The 10,777-nt window shown below is 53.2% G+C and overlaps 1 protein-coding gene across 3 annotated transcripts in view; it reads right to left on the bottom strand.

Moving 5' to 3' along the window:
* Window positions 1-4,792: 4,792 nt before the first annotated feature.
* Window positions 4,793-10,777, bottom strand: part of KCNQ4 (potassium voltage-gated channel subfamily Q member 4) — a 54,237-nt gene continuing 48,252 nt past the window's right edge. For all 3 annotated transcript variants that reach the window (XM_053920892.1, XM_045190892.2, XM_053920893.1), the window contains 3 exons: window positions 9,887-10,018; window positions 7,563-7,692; window positions 4,793-6,985 (listed from right to left, as the gene is read on the bottom strand). In XM_053920892.1, coding sequence (XP_053776867.1) covers window positions 6,773-6,985; window positions 7,563-7,692; window positions 9,887-10,018 — 475 coding nt within the window. In that variant the 3' untranslated portion in view covers window positions 4,793-6,772. The remainder of the gene's footprint in view (window positions 6,986-7,562; window positions 7,693-9,886; window positions 10,019-10,777) is intronic.

The raw sequence follows: 10,777 nt of genomic DNA, 5'->3' as shown, positions 1-10,777 counted from the left end.
TTTCACCTTCAAAGAATGTCACCATAGAGGGACCAGGACCAAGGCGGGTCTGCCCTAGCACGGTCAGGAATGTGTAAACCATTTGTCCTAAGTGTCCTTGTTTAGGGAAGATATGATCTTGGGTTTATTATCTGACTGTAAATTGCTCTGACCAGTTTGGTCAGCTATTTGCCTCAGTTTCCCCATTCCACTTGCCAAGGAATTTTTCTAGTTTCTCACTAACCCTGCCTCTGGGTGAGCCCCAATCCAGTATGACTGGTGTCCTCGTGAGAAGTGGTGACCAGGAGAGAGGGCAGACAGGGAGGGAGCGAGCACAGACGTGTGCATGCACAGAGGAACCACCGTGCAAACACACGGAAAGAAAATGACCACCTACAAGCCAAGAAGAGAGGCCTTGGAGTGAAACCCTGCTGACACCTTGATCTTGGACGTCCAGCCTCCGGAACTGTGAGGAAACCTATTTCTGTGGTTCGAAGCCCCCATATGCAGCAGTTGCTGTGATGGCCCAGCAAGCCAATACACCAGGAGAGCAGCCTTCACAGCCCTGCTGCACACAAGAGCTGAGTGAAGAAGGAAGGTGCACCACTCAGCTGCTCAGAGGGAAAACACAGAAGTTCTCTTAACTAGTGCAACTTTCCAAAGCACATGAAGCAAAAGTTATTTAAATTGTGAAATAAGCAGCATGGTTTTCTTTGATCGGTGAGAGTATAAAATTTACAAGATTCGGAGCCCCCCACGTCCATGTGAGTTCAGCCCCTGCGGTACTACAGTCCCAGGCTGGCTGCTCCAGCTTCTGAGCCTGGGCCACCAGAGGCCAGCTATCCCTGGCTGGGTAGCTCTGTGGTTTAAAGCACTGTCCTGATAAGCCAAGGTTGTGGGTTCAGTCCTGGTCAGGCTCATACAGGAAGAAACCAATGAATGCATAAATGGGTGGAAAACAAATCCATGTTTCTCTCTCAATCAATCAATCAAGAGGCCACCTGGCATGTTTTTTGCCCTCTTGTCAGGGGAAGAAGTCTCGTCTAATCTACCAGAGCATGGGAAGGCACATGGAGCAGAGACAAGCGAGCCTGCACGTGGACCCACCAGGGTGCTGACAGCCAGCACCAAACACCAGACGTGTGAGAGAGGCCATCTCAGGCCATCCAACCCCAGTCAAGATGCCAAATGATTGCAACCCTGTTAGCGATCCCAGGTGAGATCAGCAGAACTGCTCAGCTGAGTCCAGCCTAAATGGCTGACCTACAGAATCAAGAGTAAGTAAAATGGTTGTTGTTTTAAGCTGTAAGTTTTAGGGTGATTTGTTACATAGAAATAAATAAACGGTACACTAAGCTAAAATCGTATCGGCTCTCGAGACCGTATTTGATGACAGTTTGAGGACTCCTGGAGCCACCTGCAAACCCTCCTTGCTGAGCCAGACAAAGCTGGAAGATGAAGAGTGGCATGTGCGCTGGTTAATTGTGCATCTGTTTTCCCCAGCGGCCGGATGACCTCGGGGCCCTAACTGGGTCTCCTGCGCTCTGTGTATTATGCTGAGCCAGGGTCTGACATACAGCAGGTGTTCCACCGACATTGACTCAAATTAGTGAGATGCCATGGGACTTGTTTAAGTTATCAACATCTCCCCCTCTCCTAACCGGTCTCCCTGCACCCAGACTTGCCTCCTCAAATCCATCTTCCATCCTAGGAAGAAAACTTTCTAAAATTCAGCACTATCCTGGTTTGATCCCTGATCAAAATCTGTAACTGGTTCCCTTCCACCCCCATGGTTAAGGCCTGTCTCTTTGGAATGAATGATGAAATCCTACCAACCTTATCCCCTGTCTAATTCTGAAGGCCCCCTTTGCACCACTCTCCTCGCCATCTGGGCCCGGTCACAGGGATCTCTTTCTGTTCCTTTCACGCTCCACACTCTCCGTGTCTCTGGACCTTTACGCAGGCTACGCCCTCCCGCTGGAGCATTCACCGCCACCCACCCCCATGTGTGGCTAAATCCTACTCACGCTTCAGAACATTTGATTGTTCATTTTCCCCGGACTGAGAGATGACAGGAAGTAGGGACGACAGTGGTTTCTGGGTGGCGGCTGATAGTCTGACTGGATGTTCAAGCACAGAATTGGAGGGTTTGTGAGAAGGAAGACAGGAAGGGGTGTTGAGATGGACTTTGAGAAATGGGCACGGAGTGTGAGGAGACTTCCGACGCGAGTCAAATCTCCCCAAAGGGCATCCCTGGCAGAGGAGGCTCTCGATAATCAGAGAGCTCGATGGCACCTCCCGTGGATGTCAGTCGGCCTCTTCTGCAGTCCCTCCAGTGCTCGCTCAGCACACTCGTACAACGTGGTGATGGTGGCAAGCATGGACACTATCTACGGGTTCAACAGTATGGACTTACCAAGGCTGATCTGGCTAACGCCACTACGTATGTCCAACCTACCGTCAGCAGAGATAAATGTTGGATACTCAATATGTCACCGTTCAAAAGGGTTCATCTAGCCACCTGGTGCCGGGTTGATTCCACTGGATCCTTTCCAACATGGAGAGAGCTGTGATTTTCCCTTGTTAACACAGCCAGACTAGTAGTTTCCAGGAATCAATGGGAGGTAGTGAGAGTGGCTCTCTCCCTATTTCACCGAAACCCCACAGTTTTTTGTGGGTGCCATAACAAAGTACTATAAACGTGGTGACTTAAAACAACAGAATTTATTCTCTCACAGTCATGGAGGCCAGAAGTCCATCAGTTTCACTGGGCCCCAATGAAGGTGTCAGCAGGAGCTCTGGGGGAGAATCTCACCCCCACCCCTCAGGCTGCTGGCGGCAGCCGGCATTCCTTTACTGTGGCCACAGGGCTCCAGTTTCTGCTCTGCCTTCAAATTGCCTCCTCCCTTCCGAGCCCATGAAATCTCCCTCTGTCTCTCTCTTAAAAGGCCACTTGCAATTGGATTTAGGGCTTCTGGTTAATCCAGGATAATCTCCCCACATCAAGATCATTAACTTAATCACATTTGCAAAGATCTTTTTCCCTTACAAGGTAGCATTTTACAAATTCCAGCGATTAGGACCTAGTACCTTTGCATGGCCACCATTCAGGCTACTTACACCCACTCACAAAACGTTTGTGCCTTGTCCAAGCAGCGCTGGGCTCTGCTAATTTTCAGCCCAGGGAAGGGAAGCAACACAGTTTTCAATGAATTGGAAGTTGGAACTTCTAACTGGCCTTTTTTGGCTCCTCGTGCCACTAAACCAACAGGTAAAGGAAGAGTTAATGTGCTGGCTGCCTGGCTGATCTTCATTACCAAAGCGGGTTCTGCTACATGGTGGTGCAGAGGACTAGTCTACAGCCCAGGGTGCCTCTTAGTACTTCCACGTGCAGTAGTAAAAGTTCAAGAAACGCTGCGGCACCCCAAACCATGCAGGGCCATTGAGGATTCAGCCCCTGCAGGAATGACTCAACCACGTAAAGAACCCTACCCAGCCGAGGCCCTGGCTGAGGGCAGCGGGAACACAGAGGGGCAGAAGAAAAAAGACAGATATCATCAGCAGATATATAGTGTAGATCAGCGATGGCACTGTGAGCTCATGCATTTTTCCTTCCTTGCTTGGTGTTGGGAGCGCACGTGTGCATCATATATTAGCCAATTTATTTTCCCCTTCCTCCTCCTTTGCCCCTATTATTTTATGTAGATTGTGATGGCTACCTTAACAGCTTATTATTTAGTTGCAGGTGGGGTTGCGACTGAATCAGAGGTGTAATTAACATCACCCAAATGTGGATTCAATAACTCACTCCTGGAGATGGAGACATCTTTCGGATGGTGGGACTTTGTTTTTCCCATTTGGGAGGGGAGAGGATTAGAGTGTCTTCATTTGTATGCAAGATAGTTTCATCTTATTAGGTGGAAGCTACTGCTGCTATATACAGGTTCAGATATGTGTGGATTGATGTGTTTGGATACTGAGTGTCCACAGGGGTGGACTGTAGCGGTTCTGAAGCTACTGTCTTTCCATTCCCAATTCAGCCTTCTGCACCCTGCTCTGCGATCCTGGGGCTGGGGCTCTCCCAAACCACATTACAGTACTAGGGGAAGACAGGAAAGCAGAAATGGAGACCTCCTTCTTCCTTTGCTTACTGACCTGGCCACAGTTGATTGCACCCTTCAGCATTTTTCTGCACTCCCAAACTTCACTGTGTCTCCTAAGAGGTATTATACCATCAGCAACCATATAGCACCCCCTCTTCAGACTTCCGAGCCCAGCACTGTAGGGCTCCCCCAGTCAAGCTTCCCTATGTTCCTGCATTAGGCGCAGTAGCAGCTTACAACAGTGGTTTTTCTCCAGGTTATCTGAGTGTTCTCTTGTGTTCTTTCAGCCCACGTGTGTCAGTGCAACCCATTCCCCATAGTACGTTCTCTTTGTTGAAAAGCCTAGTATAGTTTTCCTGATTGGCCCCTGGCTGATGCAAACTATTAGGAAAGGGGCACTGCTTTTCACTGGGGCATTGAGCCAAAATGAAGTAAATCTGGAAGTGCAGGGAGGGTCACCTGCCAGGCAAGCCTCCCTGAGAGGAAGGCTGAGACCGAAAATGGAGCGCTGACACGTTTTGTCACCTAGATCTAGCTGTGCACAGAGCCCCTAGAATTTCTCATTATCTGGGCCAACGACTTTCATTTTGTGCTTCAGCCATAAGGGATCGAGTTTTGTTACAATCCAGAGTCCTGCCTAATCCAAAGCAGCTCATCCCACCCCCAGCCCAGGTGCCCCACACCACAGCCACCAAACAGCCAAGGCCAACCACCTCCTACTGAAAACTTTAATGAAACCAATAAGTTAATAAGTTAACAAAGTGAGGTACTTGCATATCTGAGAACCGGCTTGGTGGGGAACCTCGATGGTGGAAGGAGTGAGGGCTCCTTCCTCAGTCTCCTTTGGTCACAGGGTAGTCCCATTCTCCCGCCTCCCTCCACAGCTCCACCTCTGAGGGGCCCAGGGGTGGCCCTCCAGGGACAGTGCGATGCAGGTGAGGTGAGCCAGAATGGGCTCCGTCCAGGGCATGATGGTGACATGCAGAGGGCATGTTGGGACAGAGGCTGGGCACCATGGGGCTGAGCAAGATCCAACCCCAGCCCTGGTGCTGGTGCATGCAGGTCCCCAGTCATGAGATGCAGGTGGCTGGGCCTTAGCCCCTTGTGCACTGGCACCCCACAGAGGGTCACCCTGGGCGACCCACTACCCATCAGTCTGCTGCCACCTGCAATAGCTTTGCAGAAGAGGAACAAAGGGGCAGGGATGCCAAAGAGGTGCTGGGAGCCTGGAGTGGATGGGGGCTGATACCAGTGTAGGGGCTGCTGACAAAAGGAAAGAGTGAAGAATGGAGGGCGAGGAAACAGTGCACGTGAGTGTCAGATGCACAGTTGATGCCTGAAAAGGGTAGTTGCTCGGTGCATAATTTATCCATCTGGGACTTAGTGACTAGGAAGGCAGCAAGCCTAGATAGGAGCGGGCCTGATAACCACCTCTGGAAGCGCCTGGGGTCTTTCCAGGGCTATCCAGGCCCCAGAGGCCCAGGCCTGAGTTGTGCCGTGGCGACGTTGAGGAGGCCCCTAAGGGGCAGGCAGAGGCAGCACTTGGGGCTCCTGGACCAGTGAGGAGGAGTCTTCTTAAGAAAAGGGTGCTGGTAAAGCTCTGGGGTGGGGCCTGGAGAGACCTGGCGTCACTTCAGAGCTCCCTGTCTACCTGGATGGAGTGGGGGGCACCACTTGACAACATCCTGCAAGGCCAGTCCACTGTCGTCCGCTGCAGGGACCCAGGAAAGGCTAAGTGGCTCTGTGCCCATGTCTCTGCGTGTGTGACTGCATGTGTCAGTGTGAGTGAGAGGCCTTCTGCAGGTACAGGGAAACTAAAGGGACTTGCTTGTGTAACATGGAAGCTTTGTCCGTGGGAGGTTCGGGGGAGAACACAGAAACTTGTGCTGTCAAATGTGAATGGAGGGCCAAAGAGGAGAGTAGGCATCTGGCAGGAAGAGGGAGCTCCTGGGAGGGGACACTGAAAAAGGGAAGAAAGGCCCAGGCACTGCTCTTGCAGGACGCAAAGGAAAAACAGGCCCCATGCTGGCTGGGGAGAGGTGATAAGTCAAAGAGTGGAAATGGGGATCATGGCCAAGCAGCCTGAAACCAGCTACTGCTGGGGACCCATCTCCCAATGGGGGATGGGCAGAGGGACCCCATAGGGGTCTCCAAAGTTGCATATTTAACATAGTTTGCATATACGGTGCCCACCTGCCTTATGGCAGGGTCCTGTGCTTGTTGGGTACCTGTGAGGGCACCTTGGGCCCACCCCCAAGGGGGCAGGGACTTGGCGGGAGGGCTTCCCTGCTCTGTCCAAAGGGTGGGCCAAAGACCTCACCTTGCATAGCTGGAAGCTGGTTCAGGGCCCAGAGCCCCAGCGACCCGCTCCCACTCCCCGGGCAGTTCCCCTGCCAGGTGGGCCGGGTTGAGCCTTGATGGAACCGGCAGGGCACTGGGGGGCCCAGAGGTCGCGGCGCAGCGCTGCTGCTGCCCTCCGTGCGGCCTGGCATCTCACGCTCCTGAGGTGGGGCGGGCCGCTGGCACCCACAGCGGGTATCTCGCCCACCGAGGCAGCTCAATACTGCACGTGGCCTCTCTCCCCGCGAGGGAGCGAGTTCAAGTAAGAGAAGAGTCCGGAGGCCTCAGGGGGCGGGTCCGAGCGCCAGGCCGCGGGGCCGGCGGAGTGCGGTCCGACACCGAGAAGCCCCTCAGTCCATGTTGGTGCTGACCGAGCGGGAGATGCTGAGCGTCTGTGCGGACACGGAGATGTCCTCGTGGTCCACAGGGCTGTGGTAGTCCGAGGTGATGTCGGGGTCTAAAAGCGGCACTTGAACGGTGCCCAGGCTGGCCGAGGTGCCAGAGCGCAGGCAGCGCGAGTAAAAGCCCAATAGAACGTCCAGCTTGTGCTCGATGGACTGCACCTGGGGTCATGGCACGGATAGAGGCGGGGCTTGGAGCCGGGGTGGGGCGATGCTGGAGGTGGGGCTTGACGGGAGGGCAGCTAGGGGCGGGTCTGGCGGGGACTGAAGGCGGGTCACGGCCGGGAGGAGGGGCTTGTCCGAGGTGCAGCGACCCGACCCCGGGAAAAGCGGAACTTGCCAGGAGGGTGGGACGAGGCTGGCAACCTGGGCTTATTCCCCAGTCAAAATTAAATTGGGACTGGTTGGGATAGTCCAGGCGATCAAGAGACAACCGAGGCAGGATTAAATTAAATAGGTGGGGCTTAAACGGGTTTATCTTAAGAGTATAGCAATGGGGCGGAGCTTAGCAGGAGAGGGCAGGTTTATCCTAGGCAGCCTTACCCCGAGGCAGGGTTTATCTGTGGGGCGGGGTTCTGCCGGGCCAGAGATGCCTGGGTCCTGCTGGGGGGCTGGTGGGTGGTCTGGGCTGCGGCTCTGAGAAGCGCACCCTCTCCTTGCGCTTGTCCCTGCGACCTTCTAGAGCTTCTCGGTTGACAACTAGCTCCACCACACCAATGAAATGCCCTCGCACACTCACCTGCTTCTCAACCTTGACCACGCGTCCCATCATACTAATTTCGTCCGCCGCCTCCGTGTCTGAGGGCCCCTTGTCGCCCTTCTCCCGGGCCTTCCGGTCCCCAGGGCTCCTGCCCACAATCTGGTCAACCCTGAGGGGAAAGGGAAACGTCGAAGGGCCCAGACGCACGCCACCCCTCCCTCCCACAAGAACTGGAGGTTGCCTGCTGAAAGAGGAGACACAGCCTGAGACTGGAGGAGACTACCTGAGGAAGGGGGCCGTTTTGCCTTGCCAACAGAGGGACCTGGCTACTGCTTTGAGGGTTTTCCAGCTAGCTGAGCAAAGGCATCACACAAAAGCCCGACAAGTAAAACAAGCTAAGTACATACTTGATGGGAGGACAGGTGGGCAAATGGACTGGGAAAGGAGGAAGACACGCAGTGGGTGATAAGGTGCACAAGACGGGGGAGCCAGTCCCCTGTCACTTTTCTGCTCTCCTTTACAGCAAAATGCTTGCAAGTGTTTTCTCTACCCTCTGTCTCCGATTTCTCTCCTTTCGTTCTCTCTAAAACCTACTCTAATCAGGCTTTCATTCCCACCATTTCATTAAATCTACTGTTGTCTAGATTCCAAATGCCCTTGATGTTGCTAAATTCAATGACCATCTTTCAGTCCTCATTATATGTGACCTATTAACAGCAGTGGCCACGTCTAAGCACCCCTTCTTCTTGCACTTTCTTCATCTGGATTCCCAAACACCACCCTCTCACGGTTCTTCTACCTCACTGCCTTTCCTTCACCCCTAAATACTGCAGGGCCCAAGGCTCACTCCTGGAAACCCTTTGACCTATTTATTCTCACTCACTAAGTGATGCCTTCATTCCAGATGTTCATTCCGCTGTACACTGCTAACATCAAATCTGTATCTGCACCCCCACACCTCTGCTCTGAACTCCCCTCTCCTCTAACTGCCAGATCAACACTCCGTCTAGATGTCTGATAGACACCACAAACCCAATACACCCCAACTTTTCTGATCAAAACTTACTCTACTCATTGCCTTCCCTGTATCAACAGACAGCAACTTTCTCCTCTTACTTAAGTCAAAATATTTTCTTCATCCTCGATGCCTCCCCCGGCCCCCTTTAAGCCACATCAGGAAACCCTGTCAGCTCTATCTTCAAAATGTATCTAGAACCTAACGATTTCTCCCCACCTCCACTGCTGTCCCCCTGGTCCAAATCTTCTGGATGTCTGAGGTGACATCCTCATTGGTCTTCCCGCTTCCCCCCCTAGCTCCTTCATAGGCCAGTCTCAGTACACCAATTAGGGCGATCCTTTTAAAATATAACTCAGAGCTCATCCGTCTTTTGCTCAAAGCCCTCCAAGGCTTGCATCTCACCTTGGATGAACACCAACATCTTTGCAGTGGCCTACAGGGCTTTGTCCAGTTTAAGTGCCATTAGCCTTCTAACCTCATCTGCTACTTCTCTCACATCAGGCGCACTAGGCTCCTTGCTGTCCCTGAAACAACACCCCAGCCGCCTGCCCATCGCAAAGCCTTTGCACTCGCTGTCCACTCTGGAATATCTTTATTTACATAGCCACAGGGCTGTCTGCCTCACCTTCATCTCTTAAATATCACCTCTTCTCCTGTTTAAAACTGTAAACCCTAAAACCCTAGGCCTCCTTTTTCTCCTTAGCATTCATTGTCGTCTGATCTGCTCCAGTTTCACTTATTTATCATCTGTTCTCCTTCCACTAGAATGAAGCCTCCATGAGGGCAGGGACTCTGTTCTGCTTTCCACATCTGACAAGTAACAAGTACCCAGTGACTATTTCTTGAGAGAAAACAAATGAAGGAACAGGCAGTGAGAATTCAGGCCACAGGAGGAGAAGGGCAAGGTGTAGGTGACTGGGGTCTTGGTGTGAGAATTCTTCCTATATGCTCGTTGGAGAGAAGTGCCAGAAGATTCCAGATGCAAAAGGTAGGTAGCATGGAGGAAAATGTGCCTGTCCCCTTGGGAGATGGGAGGTCACTGATTATTTTAAACCCATTATTTTATGACCAGGAAACAGTCATCTAAAGCCGTCCCCTGAATTGTGCTGGTCAGTAAGATTCTCACCGAGGACCTGCCGCCACTGGGGTGGCTCCTCAGGCTCTGCAGGTGAGGGGTCTGGCCTCAGCCAAGAGAAACTCCAGCTGCCGCAGTGACCCCTAGGGGGCGCTCAGGCTTCATTCGGGCGCTGGCGGAGGGGCTTCAGCCAGGGGACCTCGCCCCAAATCCGGGGTCCAGGCTTCCTTGCCCGGCCCCCCGATGGGGGATGGGGGCAGGCGTACTCACCGAGCCTGCAGGCTCTTGATCCGGCCCAGCATGTCCAGGTGCCCTGCGGAGTACTGCTCGATGACGTCCTTCACGTCGTACGGTCGCAGCGTCTCCTTGAATTTCCTTTTGGCCACCAGGAACTTCAGGATCCTGTCAGGGGAGGGTGTCTCGGAGGCAAGGAATTCTTTCCCAGCCCCCCTCTCCGTCCCTTCGCCACGCCCTGTCCAGCACCAGGGCTCCTCCTGCCTGGGCCACAGGGAACAGCCTCTGCTGGGTCTCCCAGCCTCCCCACCTACCAAGCACACCCTGCCCGGCCCCGCCCCATCCCGGAGGTTTGTTTGTTATTCTTTAATGTGCCTGTTTCTGCAATCACGTCAGCCTAGGAGAGCAGGGACGGGGTCTGGTTGCTCTCTGCTAGGTGGCACACTGTTGCTGAGGACAGCTTGCAGAAAGACATTTTTGCATTTGCTCAGCAAATGCTTGTTAGCATAGCTGTGCTGGACCCTGGGCACACGGAAGGGCAAGGGCGTCAGATCCAATCCCTGGCCTCAGGAGCCCTGGTCTGAGGTGGGGGTCAGACGACACAGACAATGATGGGGTGACAGGGGCCATGTCAAGGAAGAGAGAAAGAGGGCCACGAAAAGGGAGACCTTGGCTGGGGAGGTCATGGAACAAGTCTTGAGAGTGATACTTTCTAGTCCCTGGGCAAGAGGCGGGGGTGCAGGGGGTGGTGAAGGGAGGCTTTCTAGGTACAGGCAGGTATGGTGTGAGTGAGAGTCAGTTCAAAGCAGCTGAAACAAGATAGGAAGGAAAGGGGTTAATTCATAGGAGGTGGAAGAGGGGGCAGATATGGGAAGACAGGGAAAGAGATTGGCCTTGAGATAGAGGCTGCAGGAGGGTACTCTGAAG

The sequence above is a fragment of the Desmodus rotundus genome, chromosome 3 (genome assembly GCF_022682495.2).
Source record: "Desmodus rotundus isolate HL8 chromosome 3, HLdesRot8A.1, whole genome shotgun sequence".
NCBI lineage: Eukaryota > Metazoa > Chordata > Mammalia > Chiroptera > Phyllostomidae > Desmodus > Desmodus rotundus.
The sequence above is the reverse complement of the archived record's forward strand: the minus strand, read 5'-3'. Positions and strand labels throughout refer to the sequence as shown.